This window comes from Colletotrichum godetiae (assembly GCF_030913485.1).
Source record: "Colletotrichum godetiae strain CBS 193.32 chromosome Unknown BDP55scaffold_8, whole genome shotgun sequence".
NCBI classification, from domain to species: Eukaryota; Fungi; Ascomycota; class Sordariomycetes; order Glomerellales; family Glomerellaceae; genus Colletotrichum; species Colletotrichum godetiae.
The window spans coordinates 1,114,480-1,136,251 of NW_026851256.1; the positions used below are offsets into that span (position 1 = coordinate 1,114,480).

General features: G+C 51.2%; 7 protein-coding genes and 1 non-coding gene across 8 annotated transcripts; 5 read left to right on the forward strand and 3 right to left on the reverse strand.

Moving 5' to 3' along the window:
- The first annotated feature begins 1,397 nt into the window (after positions 1-1,397).
- Positions 1,398-2,936, forward strand: BDP55DRAFT_413116 (uncharacterized protein). Its single transcript, XM_060567385.1, has 2 exons — positions 1,398-2,255; positions 2,556-2,936. The coding sequence occupies exons 1-2, from the start codon at positions 1,708-1,710 to the stop codon at positions 2,728-2,730; spliced, it is 723 nt and encodes a 240-aa protein (XP_060433340.1). The 5' UTR covers positions 1,398-1,707; the 3' UTR covers positions 2,731-2,936.
- BDP55DRAFT_412986 (uncharacterized protein) lies at positions 2,937-4,848 on the forward strand. Its single transcript, XM_060567384.1, has 4 exons — positions 2,937-3,323; positions 3,373-3,888; positions 3,939-4,497; positions 4,552-4,848. Exons 1-4 carry the CDS (start codon positions 3,142-3,144, stop codon positions 4,552-4,554), a joined length of 1,260 nt encoding a protein of 419 aa, XP_060433341.1. The 5' UTR covers positions 2,937-3,141; the 3' UTR covers positions 4,555-4,848.
- Positions 4,849-6,352: 1,504 nt separating this feature from the next.
- Positions 6,353-6,943, forward strand: BDP55DRAFT_628945 (uncharacterized protein; the record flags this gene model as incomplete). Its single annotated transcript, XM_060571959.1, has 1 exon — positions 6,353-6,943. The coding sequence occupies one exon, from the start codon at positions 6,353-6,355 to the stop codon at positions 6,941-6,943; it is 591 nt and encodes a 196-aa protein (XP_060433342.1).
- Positions 6,944-7,482: 539 nt separating this feature from the next.
- BDP55DRAFT_t93 lies at positions 7,483-7,581 on the reverse strand. The gene has a single exon. It is a non-coding gene; the product is annotated as a tRNA-Ser (tRNA).
- A 1,209-nt stretch (positions 7,582-8,790) lies between these two features.
- Positions 8,791-10,168, forward strand: BDP55DRAFT_653719 (uncharacterized protein). The gene has a single exon (XM_060574212.1). It carries the CDS (start codon positions 9,158-9,160, stop codon positions 10,037-10,039), a length of 882 nt encoding a protein of 293 aa, XP_060433343.1. The 5' UTR covers positions 8,791-9,157; the 3' UTR covers positions 10,040-10,168.
- A 203-nt stretch (positions 10,169-10,371) lies between these two features.
- Positions 10,372-11,945, reverse strand: BDP55DRAFT_545900 (FAD binding domain-containing protein; the record flags this gene model as incomplete). The annotated part of the gene is made up of 2 exons (XM_060568610.1): positions 10,372-11,811; positions 11,874-11,945. 2 exons carry the CDS (start codon positions 11,943-11,945, stop codon positions 10,372-10,374), a joined length of 1,512 nt encoding a protein of 503 aa, XP_060433344.1.
- A 1,745-nt stretch (positions 11,946-13,690) lies between these two features.
- On the forward strand, positions 13,691-16,187 carry BDP55DRAFT_653721 (uncharacterized protein). The gene is made up of 7 exons (XM_060574213.1): positions 13,691-14,147; positions 14,279-14,298; positions 14,435-14,468; positions 14,528-14,601; positions 14,698-15,074; positions 15,156-15,251; positions 15,327-16,187. Exons 1-7 carry the CDS (start codon positions 13,952-13,954, stop codon positions 15,712-15,714), a joined length of 1,185 nt encoding a protein of 394 aa, XP_060433345.1. The 5' UTR covers positions 13,691-13,951; the 3' UTR covers positions 15,715-16,187.
- Positions 16,188-16,300: 113 nt separating this feature from the next.
- BDP55DRAFT_691738 (ABC transporter) lies at positions 16,301-20,726 on the reverse strand (the record flags this gene model as incomplete). The annotated part of the gene is made up of 11 exons (XM_060577019.1): positions 16,301-17,577; positions 17,630-17,694; positions 17,748-17,798; positions 17,852-17,923; positions 17,993-18,116; positions 18,173-18,520; positions 18,619-18,751; positions 18,812-19,563; positions 19,629-19,862; positions 19,930-20,212; positions 20,271-20,726. 11 exons carry the CDS (start codon positions 20,724-20,726, stop codon positions 16,301-16,303), a joined length of 3,795 nt encoding a protein of 1,264 aa, XP_060433346.1.
- Between the last annotated feature and the right edge of the window lie 1,046 nt (positions 20,727-21,772).

The following is a 21,772-nucleotide window of genomic DNA, read 5'->3' on the forward strand; positions in this document are numbered from 1 at the left end:
CTTACTTACCATGAATTGTCATCGAGAAGGTAGGTACTTTATATCCAATGTTCTAGAGTCGACTAAGGTACCTAAGGAAATCTGGGCAAATAGACAAAAAAGAGTACGTTGGGGCGCCTCGTGCTGTTTCCGTTGAAGCACGTACCTGATCTGAGAAACGCGATGCCAGTCCGCCTGTTGCCGGCGTTTTATTAGAGCTTGCTGGTGGCAGCCACGGCTCTCCCAGCTCCAACGCACGGCATCAGCACCGACACCGGACCCACTCCAACCCTTCCATCCATGGAGACCTGTCCACCTTTGCTGCTTCGTTGATTTGGAGTCTTTGCTGCGGCTGACTTGGGTTGACCCGGTGCGCTTGCTTGAGATGCACCCGGCTAGTACACACGTAGTAAAGTGCGGCTTAAGGTGAGGTAGGTACGTAAGGAAACAGGCTCGCCTGCTGATGCTCCACCTGCCTGCCCTCAACTTTCAAGGCACCTCAACCTCGACTCCATACCTTCCATCCTTACTTTTGGGAAAGGTACTTGCTCCCACCGGTACCTTATGGAAGTAGAGTCTAAGCTAAGAGGTACCTTGGCCTGCTTGTGCCGAAGAGCTGGGGAGGCACGCAAAGCACCACTCGCACACCCATACCTATCTACCTTTGCTGCCTTACCTTACCTTAGTACCGGGCACATTACTTGCCGTCCTCAGCAACACCGCCATAGACACGTAAAAACGATACGGAAGAAACGGGAGAAACAGGCACTGAGAGAATAAGTAGACAGATGCGTTAGAAGGAAGGTACCTGCAAATGCCTCCAAGCACCATCTTCCGCCCTCACCCTCTCCTAGGTACCTTGCCTCAAGGTACCTTGCCTTCGCCCACCCTAAGGGCCCAAGGTTCCTTCCACACCCACACACGTATACACATACAAGTAGGTACGCACACACAACCTTAGGTTCTCGCGCACACACGCACACACTCAATAACCAGGAAGGTACCTGTCTGTCTTCCTTCCACCTCGCACACCCCCTCACCCCTAGAGTTCAGGTCGCGCCTTCCCTTTCCTCCTCGCCCAAAATCCACATTCTAGGTACCTCCTGAGCCTGCGCCTGCGCCTGCGTCTTACATCGCCAGTGCGTGAGGAAGGTACCTACCCCGTCTGGCGTCTTGGTCTCGCAGTCTCGCGCTCTTCCTTTTCCTTCCACTTTCCTTCCCTTAGTTCCTTCTTCTTCCCATTCCCCCTCTACCCTCATCATCGTCCACTTCTCCTTCTTCCTCTTTCTTTAGAGTTGCACCTCTCTCTGCCTCTTCTGTCGTATCTCTGTCTGCTCTCTGCGATCTGCTCTGCTCCTCTGCGTTGCTCTGCGGGTTTTGCTCAAAAATCGAAGCATCCTTTTCAGCGATTGTCTTGGTTGTTGTTGCAAAAGAAATCCGTGCTGCTCCAGCTGCCGCGTTTTTTGTCCACCTCACGTCACCACTGACTAGAGCGAGATCCACGGCCTTCACCAGCTGCGAAAAAAATTCTCTGCGCGCAACTTCCTTGTCCGGTTCCTCCCACGTCGTTTAACCCCCCCATTCTCAAATTCCTCCCTCGACACGAAAATTACTCTGTAATTCTTCCTCCTCACCACCCTCACTCACCCTCCTTACGAGTCGCACGACGTTTCTTCCTGCTCATCCGGAAAAAGAGTCTTTTTGTTGGCGCCCAAAAGTAAGTAATCAATGCTCTCTCTCTACCTCACTATCCTCTCTATCTGCCCATATTCCCCCTCCTCTCCGTCGCATTCTCGCAGTCGCATCCGCAGCCGCAGCCACCGTCGCAAATCGTACACTCGTGTCCGACCATCCGGCCTTCGGCATCCTCGGCAATCCTCTGCTGAGGACCTCGACGTCGCCCGCCTCGAATTGGCCGCCCGAGCAACTCTGGAGGATGGTAGTCGGAGAAAAAATGGGATTGCAGTTCTGGGCGCATCATCGAACCCCTCCATGCATCGTGGATCATCCCGGATCGCGGTTGGAGATCGACAACCAAATGCCGAAGCCATTCAGCCTCGACGTGTCTTGCAACGAGTCGTCGCCGTCAGACGCCCGAGGAAGCGCAATATGCACCATCAGCAACCACAGCAACGCCTTTCCTCACCCCCGCACCCGAAAAGTCCGCAAGTCTCGTCTTACGTTGCTTGCGGCGCCGCGTCCCGCAGCTCCTCCCAGCCTCTGGGAAAGGAACAACGGGTTTCTTTCAAGCCTGTGCAATGGCGTCTAGACAAATGGTACGCCGTTTCGTCCTGAAGCTCAATGCCTCGTGGGTATGCTGCAATATACTGGAGAGGATCAAAGACCGGATCCGCAGAGGATTGCATACCGAGGACAGGAAGTAGTACCCAGCCAGATGGCAGCGTCTAGTCTTGTGTCACCCAAGGCCTCCTTTGGTAGCTGAGAAGATTACATGTCTTGCCAAAGGCAGACGGTCAGATTACCTCCTGCGTCAACTCGCAGCTCCTCGACAACCATGCACCCCTAGGCCTGCTACACTACGACCGCAAGGGAGTTTGCGACTGAAGGGCTTGCAGGGTCTCTATAAACCACATGACTTCAACTACCCGTTTACGAATGATTGTCTGGGACGTCATTGCTGCCCTACGAGTTCACACCACATTGGACGCACGCCGCTCTTTGCTAGGATCTCGACTCGCAATCACGACAATACCTCTGGATAAAGCTATTGGATCAACAACTGCGGAGTGACTGCGATTGCGACTATACACGGCGTGTTGACGGGATACCTTGTGTGCATCTGAAAGCTAACCCTCGCTAGGTCCAATCATTTCGGATTCTTCCTCTGACCTTTTCTCGACCCGTTCAAAGTTCACGTTGGCCAAGGCAAAACAGACCTAAAAGTCGAATTTGAAGCATTGCTCGGTTATTTGAGTCGGCGGCTACAGCATTTTTGCACGAACATCCCGCGACATCTCGATTTTTCGTTTTCACAACGGGGCGTGCAGGCGTCAGAGAGAATCGACTTTTTACCAAGTTCCTTTCGGAGTACAGGTTTTGCGTCTGAATACAGGTCGTTCTGATTCGATTCTCGAAACCATCAGCCATTTTTGAAAGCGGACAGCTACAGTTCTGAACTTCTCACTACTACTCAACACCAAAATGGACGGAATCAACCCCTACAACCCCGCTCAGGGTAACGGTGCCCCCCCTCCCAACGCTAACGGTGACGGCTTCGGTACCCCCGTCTCTGGTGGTATGCCCTTCCCCGGCAACAACGGTTCCGGAGAGATTCCGGGCGGCCAGGCCCCTATCCAGCAAGACGCGAATAAGAACACTCTCTGGTGAGTGAAAACTCTTGATATTTTGTGCGGCTTCGACTGACATACATAGGATGGGCGAGCTCGAGCCCTGGATGGATGAGAACTTCATCAAGGGTGTCTTCTTGACCGCCACCGGAGAGCCCGTCAACGTCAAGGTCATCCGTGACAAGACTTCGGGCAATGCCGGATACTGCTTCGTCGAGTTCACCTCGTCCGAGGCTGCCAGCAAGGCCCTCACCCTGAATGGATCCCCCGTTCCCAACTCCAACCGTGCCTTCAAGCTCAACTGGGCTTCCGGTGGTGGCATCAACGACCGTCGCGACGATCGCGGTCCCGAGTACTCGATCTTCGTTGGCGACCTTGGCCCTGAGGTCAACGAATACGTTCTCGTGTCTCTCTTCCAGGCGCGATTTCCCTCCTGCAAGTCTGCTAAGATCATGACCGATGCCATGTCGGGACAGTCGCGTGGCTACGGATTTGTCCGTTTCACCGACGAGCAGGACCAACAGCGTGCTCTTGTGGAGATGCAGGGAGTCTACTGCGGCAACCGCCCCATGCGTATCTCCACCGCCACCCCCAAGAACAGGTGAGTCGGCACACCTTGCAAGTTTGAGTCAATGAGACTAATCAAAGCAGAAGCAACCACGGTGGCCCTTACCAGCAGCACCATGGTAACCAGATGATGGCCCCCGGCCTGCCTCCTCACCAGCAGGGATTCTACGGCGTTCCCTCGCCTGCCCAGTACGGCAATGCTTACGGAGCTCCCTACAACCCTCCTGGTCAGCAGATGAACCAGTTCACCGACCCCAACAACACGACCGTCTTCGTTGGTGGCCTGTCTGGCTACGTTACCGAGGATGAGCTCCGAAGCTTCTTCCAAGGATTCGGCGAGATTACCTACGTCAAGATTCCTCCTGGAAAGGGCTGCGGCTTTGTCCAGTTCGTCCACCGCCACGCTGCCGAAATGGCCATCAATCAGATGCAGGGATATCCTATTGGAAACTCCCGTGTCCGTCTGAGCTGGGGCCGCAGCCAAAACAACTCTGGTGTTGGTACCCCCTACCGTCCTGCCCCTCCCCCACCTCATTACTTCGCTCCGGCTCCCGGCCCTGGCGCCTACGGACCCGCTCACTTCGGTGCTCCGGGTCCTCATGGCCCTCCGGGACCTCAGGGCCCTCCTGGTGCCCCTCCTCAGGTAAGCATCCATGGGTCATGTGTCAGAACACACCTGGGCTAACATCCTTTGTAGTAGATCGAAGGTCTTAAGGGCCTCATGGACGGCCCCCTTGCCCTTGGGCTCAAGTTGAGCACCTGAGGAAAATCGAGAGTTGCGCTCTCTACTGTCTTATTGCTTCACCCTTTCTCGAGCTTGTCTCATCGTTCTTCGTTCGCTGCCGCCGCCTTGGACTCTTAACGCTGCACGATGGATACCTGGGCGAATGACACATATTTCTTTGGACTTGTTTGATGTTAGGCATACGGATAGCGGATACGATTGTGAGACATCACGAGAACGACGATTGCATGCTTTGCGGCCCTAGTTACTTCTCTGGACATCTGGGCTTGTCTTGGGCGTCGGGTTCGGATGGTTCTGCGACTTGATTGCCCCTTCTATTCGTCTTACTTCCACACGGGACTCCCCCAACAGAGATTTCCTAGCTTTTAGTTTGCTTTTTCGCCACGTTGTTGACTTGTTCGTGACCGTTCTGCGTGTGAACCAATCCTGTTGTTTGCTTTGCTAGTTGGTCGGTCATTGGTCTGCAGTTGCGATACCCCTCTGTCATTCACGAATTCGCTGCGGCTTGTAATACTAAAGGGGTCATGTGTTCTCACCTTATATCATGGTATATTCGAACTGTTGTCTGTCTCCCTGGATAGGAGGGTCTCGCTGGCGCTATTCGATTGTGGTTGGCGTAGAATCTTGACCATCATTTGGTCTGGGACTTGGAAGTGCGCCTTGGACGGTGGGCCAAAAGTAGATTGATTGGTGTGGTTTATCCAGTGGCTTCCCACATTGGGCGAACGGTGTTGGTGGATGGATAGGGAGAATGCTAAGCTGGGCACAGAAGGGCCTACGGGTGAAATCAAGTTTGTCAAGACTTCAAACCTAGTCCTTTTGCCCCGACATCTCGGTGACCTTTTCATCATTAGTGCTTGCGTGTAATGGCCTGCCTTCTCGTTGGCGATCAACCTCTATGGTGTGTCCCGTCTCCTCTACCCTCGTTAAGTGTCTGGTCTCTCGGCTGACTTATTGCTCTGGACCTTGTCAGCACAACCTTACATCAATCCCAGAGGCGCGTGAAGAGCCTGCAAGTGATCTGCCAGGAGGAAGCAACACATTGTGAGCAGTACACCGGCAGGTTGTTAAAAACTACACGTAGCATTGTCTGTTGGGGAAAGAGACGTACGAAGGCGAAGCCTTTGCGATAAGTGCCCTTTAAGTTTCGTGTACGACGCAGAAGTTGCAGCCACTTGCAATATTAGTTTCCTGCCCCATTGTTACCTCTACGGATGCTCAACTGCGGCATAACACTCCATGACAGCTACTTCGTTGCCTTGGTAATTAGGCCCCAGAGACCATAAAGGACACACAGCCTGTCTAGAAAAGAACTCAATCCCCCGTACCCCAGTCCGCGGAGAGTCCATTTTCTTTCTAGCAGGGTGTTTGTTCGTCGATATGCTCCAACAGGAACCGCGACCTTGACGGCGTCCTGTCTCTCCCACACTCGAGATACTGATCTCTGGCACTCTTTTAGTTTGAGGGCTCAAACCCCACAGTCTCTCGTTCCGCTACTGTTCTTCGAGCTCGCTTCTCACGGCCTTCCAGTCAGCACTCACACAGGTTACAATCTTTCTCTCCCACGACTTGTATAAATGCCATAGCAGATGGACTGCCCCTCACAGCTCTTCCTTCCCCTTTTCACAACATTTCTTTTCGCATAAGCAAGTTCAGGTAGCCTCGCTTTCCAAAGTAGGTGCATATCAAGTCTGTTAAGTATAACCTACACAATACACAGACAACTGACCATCGATAGAACACCGACGTCAAGATGATTATCCCCGAGGTCACCACGGCGCTAAGTGCCAACATGCAAGTCGCGAGAGCTCTCCCAGCCCACCTGCTCCCCAACGCGGACGCCATTTTCGCCATGGAGAGAGAATTCCCCACGCGCATCGTCCTTGACCTCTATACCAACGAAATCGGCACTTTCTCCACCTGGGGCCGCAAGAACTACACCGACATCACCGTTACCCCCACCGGCCCGAACGGCACCGTCGTCGAGCAGCCGTCGTCCGCCATGTGCGGCGAGAACGAGCTCGTCTGCGACAAGGGCCACCAGGCCATGGCCAGCGTCTGCTCGCACCTCATCAACGTCCTCAAGAAGGACAAGGCCACCGACATGGTCCGCGGCACCCCGCAGGACTACTGTCTCGAGATCGAGACAGCGCGGTGCTGCGTCAGCTGGACTGCGTTTATTGACAAGCCGACGCCCGTTGGGGAGCTTTTGCCTGCTGCGGAGATGGTCTATGATAACTGCCGTGACAACTTTCGCAGCTACGTCTCTGGCAAGGTGTATGGTGTTATTGTGGGCACATACTGCATGGACCAGTGCCTTTCTGAACGGCCGGATGGCTGCTGATCGTGGTATGTTTTCTGACTTTTCCTGATTACTTGCCACATAAATACTTTGTGGGCTAACTCAAAATTTCCGTCCGTCAAGGTCTCGAATTTGGGAGCTTGGAGTTTTCTGGATTATGGTTCTAATGTTTAATGCTATGGGCACTCCTGCTTTGGGAAGAGGGCCAGGCCAGGTCAGGTTATATTCACGCTTGCTACTCTATACGCATCTACCTACTATCACGTCTTGTCAATTGCTTCGTACATATTTGTCGAGGTCATAGTAATCGGCCCTGTCGACATTTCACCAATGGCTCAAGGTTCTAGAATATTAACGCAAGTTAAAAAAGTTAGTCGATGAAGATTGCTCCTTTCGTGCTCCATTGACGTGCCGCATATACCTTGTATCCACACTTCCTATCCACGAGTCTGCTCAAGGTAGATAGATATGCCAAGCCATGGCCACGACGGCAGGTAGTCAAACGTTACCGCGCATCAGCATTTGTGGCAAAACAACGCAAAAAAAGATTGTGGAATCTTGCTTCGTTCTAAAAACATTTGCGACAACAGCAGGGTTCGAACCTGCGCATCCGAAGATAATAGATGTCTGAATCGTGAACAATTCAAGTCTATCGCCTTGGACCACTCGGCCATGTTGCCATTGTTTGAATGTGGAGATTCGACTGGACAAGCATGATGTTACTGGCAGGTCGTAGCTGCATGCCACGTTTTTCGGCAAGAGCTGCATGGGGCTGCAGCTCCAGGTATGAGTATGACAGCGTTCCAAACGCCTGGTTTTTTATAGGAAGAAGCCTAAATGACTTCGAGGCATGGTGAGTCGGATCGTTAGAAGCTGAGCTCGGTGCATTTGTTATGACACTCATGGCTTTGCTCGGGGAATTCGTTGGAGGCTGAGTATCTCATGGAATATTACCTAGGTAGTGCATCCATTTCTAATCTTTCTCTAATTCTACTTCGAGATTATTCACAGGCGGATACAAGGGGAGTAGGATTAGATTGTTGAATCATTCGTTACTATTCCTCATAAAAGTACGTACATATCTGCTAACGCCATCTAGCAGTTGATGGGATACTTGACGAGGTAGGCTTCAATCTCTTCTAAGCTGGCGATCGGAGGCTTCGATAGAGATTATAATTTTGCCAAGTCTCAGGACGTCTATGTAGACCCTTCACTTTGCCAGGACCTTCAATCATCCGCGCCGTCAAAGAGCTTTGAGCAAGAGGGACGCCCAAAGATCTAAATGATAAAGGTCAGGCTCTCGGAAACACCTTCGCTGAGTGTTCATAAGTGACGAATCGAGAGGCGGGATATGAGGCATATCATGCGGCATCCCACGTATCAAAGGGCAACAGGAAACTATTTCGACAGCCCTTATTAACCTAAGCTGCTTATATATCTGGGTAACTTGCTTGCCCACCTTTACCTTAAGTGCACGATACTCTTCGCGTCAACTCTGCGCCTCTTACATAGCTACTCGGCACACTCTACAGCGAAGTGAGTGCGCACGGCGGGCATCAGTACCGTGAGGACTGAACGGAGCAACCCGTCCACGAAGATGGCGAGATGATCGCATGCTCAACATGGCGCATTCCCTCCGCTGAATGCCACGCGAAGCTTACTTTGACGTCTCCTAAGGTGCGCATATCAGACACACATCGATTAGCTTTATGTGGTGATTGGCCGTCCGATGTAACAAGGTAGGCACCGGTATTAGACAGCCCCACATTAACCGCCCGAAAGCTTAGGAGAGGCGATGCAGGGAAGATCTTCCCGCAAATGGTGGGTGATGTCATTTTCGTCGTTCATCTAGGCGGATGCGACTCCTTGTCAGTAGCAACGAGAGACACAAAAGATATTTTGCAAGAGATCTAGTGATGGCTAGTTGGCATTGGTCAATCCGAGAATGCGTGAGTGCGATCTGCCCTATGAGATGGGGAAAACTTGGCAGCTATCTGCGGCGCAGTCCGCGCAAGGTCGTGCAGCGATGACAGGGCATACACCGCAACGCTGCAGCTCATGCCGTCAGCGGCTTTATTGAAGCATTGATAACTGGGATCCCATGCTTATTTTATGGAGTATAACACGAAGATATTCCTTGAATAGACGCTGCCATACAATCCGATCCCAATTTTGAGGGTATCGTCGTCAAAGTCTCACTCATCCCAACTTCACAAGTCTCGATACCTCCACGCCAAAACCCAAATCTGTCACACAATGTTCAAAAACTCGGAGATCTTGAAGGCTAGAGAGCAACAAGAAGAAGAGAAGAAAAAGTTACAAGATGAGGTAAACCTTCGTGGCAAGCAGGGGCAGGACACATCTAAGGGCGAACAAGTATGGTACTCTCGTCGTGTTGACGACGGGTGTCTTCTACACTGGGCCATCATCACGCACGGCCTGAAGTACGAGCTAAGACTACCGAATGGCAATGTTCCAAAGGACAAGTTGCCGGAGAGCGAGAAGACCAGTTCGTTTGAGCCTCCAAGAGTGTATGAGGCACGAGTTGTCTCATGGTCTCTGAAGGAGGAAATGAACAAGCTCAGGGCATTGAAGCTTTCGACATCGGCTAAGGGCTATCACACACGCGACTACACCGTTTGTCAGATCGGCTGGACAACATTGACGAAAGACGAAGTCAACACCGAGTGGGCTGCCGCGCGATCATCTATTGCAGCCGAGGATCTCGGATATGATGACTGCCGGGAACTACTCAAGAAGTTCGGCGGCATCATCAAGAAGCCCGAGGGATGTGCGCTTGACTATGACTGGTTCACAGAAAGTCTCGAGACACCGACTCACAGACTAAGCGAAATCACACCGGACAAGGCCGTCAAGGGGTTCCAGAACTCGATGCAGAACGGGCTATGGGGTGTTGCTGCCGCAGGAGCCGGAGCTGGAATCGTGTACGGCGCATATGAGGCGGGGAAAGCGATGGATCCCATGAGGAGCGGTGCCAATGCGGGTGGCAGTCTAGGCCCAGATTGCTGCTGCGCTACTTGCTGGTGTTGTACTGGTATGGCTGGTGATGGAGGACCTTGTTGGGAATTTTGCGCTTGGGTGCCGTGTATGGCCTTGAGCGGTGGCTGCTCATGTTGATGGTTGAGTCCTATGACGGCGTAGATTTTGCTTGATAGAGGTTGCTTTCTGCATTGAGTACATAGCAAACGTTGCGTTCCTTCTAGCATTCACTTCCTAGCGCTTTAATCGAATTCCTTCAACAGCGAGTCTCTTCAGAATCACCATCACCATCATGGGATGATCAGTGGTCGGAGCATTCATATTGAACACAAAACACAAGCGGTGAACAAGGAATGAATCTGTGTGGTTTAGCATTACACTTCTATTTGATGACAATATCGTTTATTAAGGTAGGTAGATGGTATCTGATGTTGGAGGCTCTTCCTCTCGTCAGCTGCCACACTGGATGTCTAGAAGGGAATCTTGAAGCCTGAGTGACGCAGGTTTTGGAAAACACCTGTGGGATCGTACTTGGCAGAAGCGGCCCTCAACCTCTCAATGGAAGCTTCGCCATATGACGAGATGACATCCTGCACCTTGTGAGCATAGTTGAGGAAAATCCAGCCCCAGTTCAAGTCCAGAGACGCAGCATAGGCCTCGACATCTTCTGTGTAAGCTTGGATGTACGGGAAAGAAATGGTCTCGTTCTCAGCGCCGTTGACGGCAAAAGTAATGAGGAACATAATGCCGTTGCCACGGGTGATGTAGTGGCCCAAACCCATGCTGTTGCCACCCATGGCGATGCCCTTGTCGACGATGGACTTGGTGATGGGCTGGAACATGCAAAGAGTGTTGAAGCCAGAGTCGGCACCGACAGCCTTCTCGAGATCCGCGTTCAGAGTGTAGAACTTCTCGACGGCGTAGTTCATGACTCGGGCGTCGTTGTCGAATGCAAGCGTGAACCAGGCGTTGCGAAAGCCTGCGGGCTGGCCGGATCCGAGTTCATTTGCGACGATGGAGATCAAGTCGACCTTAGTGGTGTCCTGGGTGATGTTGCCGGCTGCGTAGTAGGCATCGAAAGCAGGAGGCGCAACCTCAGCCAAGGTGTTCTCGATGGCGGCGTTGAGGATCATACCACCGAGTTGGGGGAGGTAAGCCCAATAGACGATGGAAGAGCTGTTCTCATCCTTGTTGACGTTCTCCGTGAATTCAACGAGAGCGTCAATGACTTTGGGACCAGACTCTAGGTCGTAAATGAGGTTGCCTCCCCAGACTACAGGCTTTGTTGGGTCGGGGAAGTCAATGGCGTACATGTCGAAGCGAGTGACAAGACCGAGGTTGGCACCAGTTCCCTTCAGACCTTGCCACAGATCGGAGTTGGAAGTAGCATTGGCATTGACGATGGATCCGTCAGCAAGGACCACCTCAAAGTTGGCAACTTGGTCGCATGCGAAACCGTGAGATGCTGAGTGGAAGGAGTTACCGCCGCCGAGGATGAAGCCACCAGTTCCGACAGTACCGGCGCGACCGCCAGTAACGACGACGCCATAAGGTGCAAGAGTGTCGTAGACGGTTTGCCAGTGGCCGCCGGGTCCAATGGAGGCGATCTTGGTATCGGGGTTGTAGGTAGTGCTGTTGAAGTTGCCAAAGTCGATGGTTACACCGTCGTTGACACTGTTGGATCCAGCAAAGGAGCCGTGACCACCACCGCGAACGCCAAATGTGCAGTTGGAGGCAGCAAGGGTGGTGATGATAGTTGAGACATCCTCGGCTGTTGAGGGTTGTGCGACACACCAAGGGTCCAGGGCGGCTGTGATGGACCAGTACGAGTCCATACGTTCCACATACTCGGTTGAGTTAGGGAAGTAAATCTTGCCTGCCAGCCCCGGGGCCTTGTTCAACTTCAAACACTGTTGTCGGAGTCAGTGACATGCACCAGCACTTTGCAAAAGATGTGTGTAGGGAAACTCACGCATGCTGTCGACTGTGAGTAGCAAGTCGCAGCCGACGCAATGTCAAAGAACGCCGCAGTGCTCAACGCCATCACAGTTGACTTCATCATGTCAACTGAGCAGAAACTAAGGTTGGCAAGGTCGGTTAGGGCGGACGAGGAGAGATTGAGGTGGCGAGACCCAACACCGAAGTCAAGGACTGACTAATGGAAAAGACCGACGGGCGTAGATTGCACTGACAGATGTGAACACGGAAGCAGACATTCTACGATGAGCCCTCAGCTTATCCTTATATTACCCTGTCTTGAAGCAACTTCAGAGCTGTAATCCAGCAGGGTGGATGAGGAACCCAAAAAGGAATACTGATCCTTGGGAGGGCCTGGACGAATTCAGAACTGGGATAAGGGTGTGACATTACTGCCGTGATGCATTAGACCAAAATACCCCTCCTAACGGCTGGCACCGTCCAGTTGTCATCAATTTGTTGTTCATCGGTCAAGTCCTCTCTCCTGGCATGGGTGGGTAGTATCGGTCAAGTTTACTACAATCCTTGCATTGAAGACTTGGCAAACATGCTTCTTTCCCCTGCCTGGCAGCACCGAAGATCGTTGGTGCGATTTTAACCCCTGTTGCCCTTTTGTTTTATCTCGTGTCTTTTCATAACGTTACTCGATGTCGTTGGAAGTAACCGAATATCACCCTAGTTACCGAAGCTCCGTCGTCCCACCCAAGATCCTGGACGTTGCCATTGGGGAAGAGATTGATTTGCTACCGGGCACTGGGGTTACGATTCCGCGCACTCCGCGTAAGCTCATCCTTCTGAAAACCCTGGCAACTTACAAGTATCGCGCCGACGACAACGATCAACCAACATCGCCTCAGTTAGGGCCAGATGAAAAATGCTTCCTGCCCCGCGCTTCAGCGGACTGGGCCGATCTCGGGGGTCAGGCCTCATCGAACGATTTAGCCCCCGCCCGGCGCCATCATCCGAGGTAGTTCATCGACGGTACGGGTCCTTGGAGATACTGCAAGGTACCTTACCTGAGGTATGCCAGTATAGAGTAGAATGGGTGTTCTCCATTCGTAAGACTAAAGCAACCTTGTATTACGGAGTTTCCAATGGCTTACATCACCTCACACACCGCGACCTTAAAAAGGAAGTAATGATCGAACTTGACCTTGCCACGTCTTTCTTCTTCACCGTGATACGGGAAGCGGCTCGATTGAAGCCCCAGTCCCTGCAAATGAGAAAGATTTCCTGTCATATTTGCGGAACTTCTGCAACGGACTTCAACACTTCTCAGATTGATATGCAGCCTGTCGGAGCCGACCACCCACTGCAGGTGTGAGGCGCATTTCATACGAGGATTGAGATTTTTGAGCTTCGGGCTAATCGAACGACCTAGCCCTCTATGCCATTGTGCGGCTACTGGAATTTCATCATGCATTTCGCTCGAGAGATGATGGAGGGTTTGTCTCAACTTCACAACATCCTAGTTCCAACACTCCTCATCCCTGTGACTGAGCTAGCGGAGTAACAGACAAGGAGTGGAAAGATCAACGATTACGTGCCGTTCTTCAGGCCAGAATACCAGATGAAGTGATATCGCGCATAATTATCTTGGCCGACCGCTAGCCCAGGGTTTTGCGGCGTTGGTTCTAAGATAAATTTTGTGACTGCAGGACGGTGGGACTGGAGCAGGGCCTTTTGCATCAAGCTGCATGGGGGCGGAGATGTGGGCTCGCTTCCTCTACCTTACCCTTCAAAGCTCGCAATCCTAACATAAACTTATACATGCTTGCGAATCACACTCTGGATATAATGTGAAAGACAGCCGGTGTCAAGTATGTAGTCGAGAGTGATACATGCTAAAACCGACGCTTCTATAGCCACTCCCATATCGCTTGGTACATAGCGGCCATGGTGTCCGAAAATGCCTTTCGCCCGAAGGATGTAATATGCTTTAAGCCACTGGCCACCCACGTACTTTTGGTGTTGTGTTCTTGTCATTTGATCGAGTTTGTCCTGTGACCCATTTTTTCGCAAACATCAGCACGAAATCAGCAGTTTGACCATTCGACTCCAAGAATCCCAGCCATGCCAGTGGTGAACGGCGTGATCACTGCCCTTCCGCCTCCGGAAGGCTATGTGGTCAACTTCGATGGTCCCCATCGACAGGCCGTACCCGAAGCTTACTATGTAGCTGGATTCGGCACCCTTCTCAGTATCTTGCTCATGGCGCAAAGGCTGTACACGAAAGCCTTCTTGATCGGTCGGCTGCAGTGGGACGATGGTAAGAACGCCTACCAGACAGCATGTCAAGTGTCTTTCCCCCCCATTATCCTCTATCATCACGACCTGCCCTTAATTTTGTCTTCGACCGCAACTTGGAAAGCCGAGTGGACTAACATTCGATCTTGGCAGTCTTTCTTCTATTGGCTTGGGTTAGTGACATCATGAATACCCCCAGCATGAATGCCTCGGACGCCGGGTCGTGACTTGCGGCAACATACTGCCTCAAGCGTATCCACCCAACGCCAACAACACTTATGGGAACCAGTCTTGCTGACTGCATCATAGTTCACCTCCATCGCAACGATTGGATTGTGCGTTCGTGAGTAAATCTGTCAAGCTTATATGTCGGCTAGTCTGTTGCTAACAAGCCCTTGGTAGATATGTTCGCATATGGGTCGGGAGGTGTTCACGGATGGGAGATATCCATAGAAAAGTATAAAATCTACATGATGGTATGTGAAGATGAACTATGCTGTTTATCTATTTTATCCTTGAGGGCTGGCATGTTGTTGCGGGAGCCCGATTTACTAAAGTACTGGTCAACGCAGGATGTCTTTCTCGCGGCCGCCATCTACACCCTCTGCGGAAGTTTTGCCAAAGTCTCTCTCCTGATCTTCTACTTCAGACTGTCCCCTCAAAGATGGTTCAAAAGAGCCGTGTGGATTTCTCTTGCAATCATTGCCGGTTACAGCTCTGGTATATTCTTTGCCCTTGTCTTTGCCTGTGACCCAATCGCGATGAGCTGGGATGTGACCATCACGGAAGGCACATGCATCAACCGACCATCGTTATACATTGCAACCGCTGTGGCAAACATCATCTCGGACTTGATACTCTTCGCCCTCCCGCTACCAATCGTTGTGAAGCTACAGATTCCACGTCGACAAAAGATTGGCTTATTCTTCATTTTCGCAGTCGGGTCACTGTAAGTCGACGCTGCCGAGATCCTCAAACAAGATACATGGTATACGTAGAAAGATCCCGGTGAAGCTAACAAAGCCTGTAGTACAGTTGTCACATCGATTGTTCGCGTTTCTCTTCTCCCAGCCATGCTTACGAGCATGGACCAAAGCTGGGTCATTGCCTGGGCTAGCTTGTGGATGTAAGTAAACAACGGTCTACCTTGATCCTATCGTTGTTATTTGTATGTACGTCTCCTAACAAATTGGTTCCTCAGTATCGTTGAAGCCAATCTGGTCGTTATTTGCGCCTCCCTCCCGACCCTACGCAAATTTTTCCGGCATGTCGCACCTAAGATTATCGGCGAAAGCACATATGGCAAGGGAAAGACCGTCGGTGGTGGTGGGAGCAAAGCCATGTCGCGAATGACTATTGGTGGTACAAATGGAACGCGAAATCGAGCCGAGTACTCGCAGTTTGATCGCGATAACAACGGCGAGGCATTTGTGATGGCTAGCATGGGACGTAATAAGCCAGTAACTATCGCCACTGGCAATAGCGAGAATGATCCCACAAAGGATGATTCATCAGAAAAAGCTATCATGCGAGGAAACAACATTGTCCAAACAAAGACGATCACTGTAGAATACAGCCCGAAGGAGTGAGGCTCGGGAAAACACAGAACTCGGTATCGAGAATGGGCGTAGACATGCCGGGACGTGGGAATTGATGATTTGGCAAGGCGCATGGATTGAAAGGGAGAAACGTGGTCGATGTTTTTTATGGTTTTGTGAAACAGCGACTCGACTCGTTTTCATCAAGTAATAATTATCGGGGAAGTTTGGCGGGATCGGCAAACCCGTATCCATGACCAGCTATTGCCGTTGAAGATCTTCTTCCATATCCATACTCTGGTTCATCATCGAAAAGGTCAATGCAAAAACATTCAGGGTATCGCAGGGCCGGTGGACATCTGGCGGATCTTGATGAGCACGCAATGTCGAGGCGTTCTGCTGTAGAAATAATAGCAATCACCGGGTATCAAAGTCAGGAGTCCATTGGGTAAAAGAGGCAAGCTGATCGTCAATGATGGTTATTAGCCAGGAAAAAGGTGGCAGCCGTATAGTTGAAGCAGACTTGATAAGTTTACAATTAAAATGGTTTACGTACCTCTTCCACATCAATGAAGCCTTTGAGTGACTGTTGTGTCAACAAGATTGAACCACCCGCATGCTAAAGCGTACATCTATACTAGTGCTCTGCAGTCCCTATGTTGGCGACTCTGCCATCTTGTAAGGTAACAATCTTGTTAATGCCACGAAGGGCCTGAGGACGGTGGACCACAGATATGACAGTGTGGTCAACGAACTCGCTCTCGATGATCCTAGCCATCATGTCTTCGGTCTCTTGGTCGACGGCACTAGTAGCCTCGTCGAGGACTAGAACCTTGCTATGATTCTTCCTGACTATGGCCCGGGCCAGACAAAGCAGCTGCTTTTGGCCCTTGGATAGTGGTAAGTTGGAGACATCTGTGTTGAGCCCTCCACTCAAGGAGATGGCTGACCACAGTGAAACCTTGGTCAGGGCATCCATGAGATCAGCGTCGGATGGCACCTCATCCGCGCTCAAGACGTCGCTAAAGGGAAAGAGATTTGTGCGCAGGCTTCCGGGGAAGAGAAGTGGCTCCTGTGGGATGGCGATGAGGCATCGACGGAGCACGTCGTTAGGGACAGTGCATATGTCAACACCATCGATTAAGATCCTGCCTGCATCAAGGCCAAGAAGCTTGAAAATAGCGAGAGTGAGAGTCGATTTGCCACTGCCTGTGCGACCACATATCGCAACTTTCTCTCCCGGCTCGATCGAAAGCGAGACGCCCTTGAGTACCGGTCTCGTCTCCTCGGAGTAAGATACGGTGACGTTCTGTATCTCGACCTGACCCTGGGAGGGCCATTGACGTGGAACGTTGTCATGCTCCCTAGCGACAGGCGTCGGTTCGATTGGTGTTCGAGATACGAAGGTTCTCAAGCGTGATATGGCACCTAATGATGTTTCGAGCTCTGTCCAGGAGGTAATCAGAGTGGCCAGAGATTGATTGAAGTTGAGCACATTGTAGAGCGCGATGGCAATTGCTCCAGTGCTAGTCGCATCCGGTATCATCATGGCCATGGAGACCAGCAAGACTGCAATGGCACCGACAAGAATGTCGAGAACCAAAGTGAGCCATCGCTGGATGCAGAACATTAGATAGTAAGGACGTTGGGACTGATCTAAGAGATCAAGTGAAGTGTCTCGGAAGGCAGTCTGCCAACCGAATGCGCGAATAGTTGACATGCCATCGATGGTCTCGATCAACTTTGTCAGAAGAGGAGCTTGTGCTTGGAGATCGAGGAATCGCATCTGACGAGACGTTCTTAGATAGAAAGCTTGTAGGCAGTAGAGGGCGAGCAAGGCGAACGGGATGGCAGCTGCAAGGTATTTGGCACCGATGACAATCAGAACGGCTCCTGCGAAGCAATCAAGAACGGCTGAGATGGATTAGCTTGGTGTTTTGTCTGGTATGTGGGACGAATTACACACCTATTGAAGTCATGAACAACGCTGAAGGAAGATCTCGGTCAATATGGGATAGGTCTTGACTGAATCTGTAAAATGTTAGGCATCTACGGCTTTAGACCTGTGACTCTGATATGACTACCTGTTGATCAAGTCTCCAGTGTCTGTTGATCCGAAGAATGGCAATGGTGCTCTGTAACTTAGTAAGTAATGATATACACCGCAGGCCAGCGAAGTGCAAGCCACCTCATGACAGACTGCAGAAGTGTCCAGTGCAGGCTTTGAGAAGACTTAGGTACGATCAAAACAAACATGATCCTGCAAGCTTCCGTTAGCACAGGCAGATTCTGCGTAAATAGTTTGCAGAAGCATCATTTGGATACGAACCAGATGTTGACTCCAATGACAAATAACCCCACAACGGAAATCGCAGAGTAGACTCCGAAGTAAAAGCCTGTGTCTGATGAGCCGGTTCTTGCGTCTTCTTCCGTCCAGAGCTTGAGCCAAATTTCTGGCATAGATCAGCAACCATGGTCGACCAGTAGAAGTATTTGAAGAGAAACTTACGAGGGAAGACTCTGAAAAAGCAGTCAAATATCAAGGTTATTGCACCAGCAGAGCCATAAAGCCAACCGATGGACTTCAGGTAATACCAGTAGAGCGTTGTGTCGCCCGCCTTTCTCAAGAGATCCTGCTCGGATTCAGACACTACCCCTTTGCTCTGTGGCTGACTTTGTTGTCGAGATTTTTCGACTAGAATAGTATCAACGTCCTTCTTATCTTCGGGCTGCGTATCCTCGAAAGAAAGACTTTGAAGATAAGCGCTTTCCCGAATAGTATCAAAATTACCTTGGCTAGCAATCTGCCCGTTATCGCCCAAGATGACGATCTTGTCCGCAAATTTGAGGTACTTCACTGTGGTTGGCGTGAGCCAACAGCCTGACACATGGAACTTTGCCGTGTGCGCCGGTGTATCTACTTACGTGAGTGTGTGGCCAGAATTACGGTTGCACCATATTGGCGGACAAGGCCTCGTGGGCTGAAAAGACAGTCCCAGATGTGAGTCTGGGTGGAATTATCAAGCCCGCTCAACGCATCATCAACAACAAGAACAAGCTTCCTAGAGAATACTGCTCGTGCTAGAGCCTGGTGAAGTCAGTGAGCAATTTTGAACGACTCTTGGTAAAGTCAAGGGAAACAACTTACAACACGTTGCTTTTGACCCCCGCTCAGTGACTGGCCTTTGCTTCCTACTACTGTGTGATCTCCGTTTGCTAGCTGAGAGAAGTCGGGCACAAGAGCGCAAGCATGTATAACTCTTTCGTACCAATCCTCATCGGGAGGTGTTTCACCCAGAATGTTTTCCCTGACAGTTGCAGTCGTAAGCCAGGTTGTTTGGGCACAATACGCTACAGGGCCTTCAAGAGCCATGACCGAACCATTGGTTGGTAGTTCGCCTAGTAAACCTCGAAGGAGGGTGGTCTTTCCCGAGCCTATCCTGCCAATCACGATGGTCATAGATGAGGGGGCGATTCGAAGGTTGATGTCGCGCAGAATGGGCTCCTCATCAATCTTGAGGCTAAACGAGCCGTCCTGCACTATCGCGATTTCTCTCTGCTCGGACGAGGTTCTCGGCGGCACTGTCTGCATTTCTATGCCATTATCAGTTTCGACGTAGCCACGGTCAGAGTGGTTTGCAGCTTCAATGTAATCAGGACTCGTGACCGTTGATGGCCTACCCTGTTCGAGGAAGACTTGGATCCTCTCGAAACTTCCTAAAGATGCCACCAAACTCGGTACCGAGGTGATGAGTTGCGCAAGAGGCCCAGCAATCAGGTCGATAATGGAAAGCGATGTGAATACCGTGGCGATAGAGAGCGACAGCCCGGCATTGATCTTTTGCGCAAGTATGGCAAGGCCAAAAGTAACAACAGGACCAACCATTGACGGCGCATTGCCTGGATATGCAGTATCAGCTTATGGTCTACAGCCATTGACTCATTGAGCGGGGGCTTAATCTCACCTAACATATTCATATAAGTGATCAGCCGGCGATACTGTTTCGCCCTGCGCAGCTCTGCAATTCTGAGATCTTGGATTGCATGCTGAAGGAAATCTACCATTCCCAACATCTTTGTTTCTTTGATCGCACCAAGCACCTCCGCAGTGACAGTGATACGCTTTTGGACCTCTTCGTTCCAAATCTTCGAAGCTCGAGGCATCAGTTTCGATAGCCTCGCCATACCAATTGTGCAAGCTGGTAAAGTCTTAGTTAGATCAACAGTGCATTGTGTTTTGGTTCAATCTCGACAGCATTGGCTTACCAATGATGGTTACGCCTGGTCCCACACTACCAAGGCCAAGTTGTTGCTGAAGTAGCCAGATGGCAAGGCCGATTTCTATGGGGTTTGCCCATACCTCATGGATCATCTCAAATGACTTGCAGATGGTTCTCACGTCGGTGCTGACCAAGGTCAAGGGGGCAGACGGGTCGCTAGCCTTCGTCATGTCTAGCTCGAGGTTGTTGGACATGATGAGAGAAACCAGAGACCCACGAATCATCGTGATGTAACGGAAGAGCTTATGTTGGTAGAAACCCGTCGACAACTAACACAAGTTCTTTTAGTGGAGAGAACCTCAACCAAGCACTATTATTGTAACTCACCGCGTTGCCCAGGTAGACCAAACCTGTTGCAGCAATTAATCCGTAACCAACAGACTTAGAGTCAGATCCTCGGTCGCCGTCGACGTATTTGATGATTCGGTTGATGAGAAACGGTTGAGAAAATTTGAATCCAATCAGGACGAGTCTGGGTACCGCCGTGACCAACAAAGCCATCTTTGTCGTGCTGAAAATCGAGCGTAACAATATCCGCTTGCCATGTCCTCTTCGTCGATTCCATGCATTGTCGAGGTTCTGCAGCAGGTATTCAGACCGCATATCATTATCAATATCGTAAAGTGTCGACGGAGATAAGGTCGCTTTGAAGCCTTTACCTAGCAGGCTATTGAGCCACCAGAAGAAACCGCGAGCGATGATGCCGCTCGTGGCTTCCGGGCTCAAGTGGTGCAGAGCTGCAAGGAGGAATCGGCGTTTGCCTTGTACTTCTAGAAGAAACATTATCAACTTCACTGCCAGCGCTGCGCTGGACACACTAGCTAAGTTGCGCATGCCAGGGAGTAGCCATAATGTGCGGCATTGCACGGCATCGAAGACGAGCGAAAAGGCAAGATAGACGCAGATGATGGTTGATGGTCGAATGGATCGGAGATGCTCTGCATGGCTGAGGAGAGTGAGAGCGAGGGCATCTATAACGCCGAGAACTGCGGCAGCGATGGAGACGCGGCTGGAAAACGGTGCTTGTGCCCATAACGTGAGCAAGGCGATTTGAAGTCCGCCAAAGACAATGCACGTCGCGATCTTGACGGCATTCGAGGGATGCCGTAGGACTTTGCGGCGTTGGTGGAGAAGGTGTTGCAGCCGCAGAGGGAGGGCCAGAAGCAATACAGCAGACGGGCCAACATTCAAGATGGACTGTTCAAAGAGGAGGGTGAAGTCGAATCGGTTGCTGCAGACGGTCGCAGCAGGGCCGAAAGAACCCTCACAATCGGCAATGGACGTGAAGTTGTCCATAGCCGCTGCGATGGATGATGGAGTTGCCAGTCGAAAATTCAGGAACGTCTTGCACGAACTCGCCCGGTATTTTACTATGCGGTGCTCCCAACGAAGCTAAGGATCCCTTGATGCGCCCAGGTAACACGTTTGGGGTGCTCTCGTAAGTACACGCGGAGTTAGGGTTCATACTGCCTCAAGACGCGAGGAATTTGCGAGTCTAGCCAATGACTCGCAATGTGCCGCGACAGTAGTGACGGTGCTGCTGCTAGTGCTGGAAGCAAATCGGTCACAGAATTACACACAAAATTGCACACAGAAATACACGTTGAATCATTGATGTGGAGATTCCTGCTTGTTTGGAACTTTGGACGGCTGATTGCGACCCCCGAAGTTCTCGAGAAATGTAAGAACGATCACCAAAAAGGAAGGTCATCTGAACTTGGAAGTGAAATGTAATGCGCTAAAGATGTCACTTCCAGGCGTTCGTGCCGAGATCCGGTTAACGGCTTGGGGTTTGAGCTGCTCACTGCTGCCAGACGTGCCAAACGGGC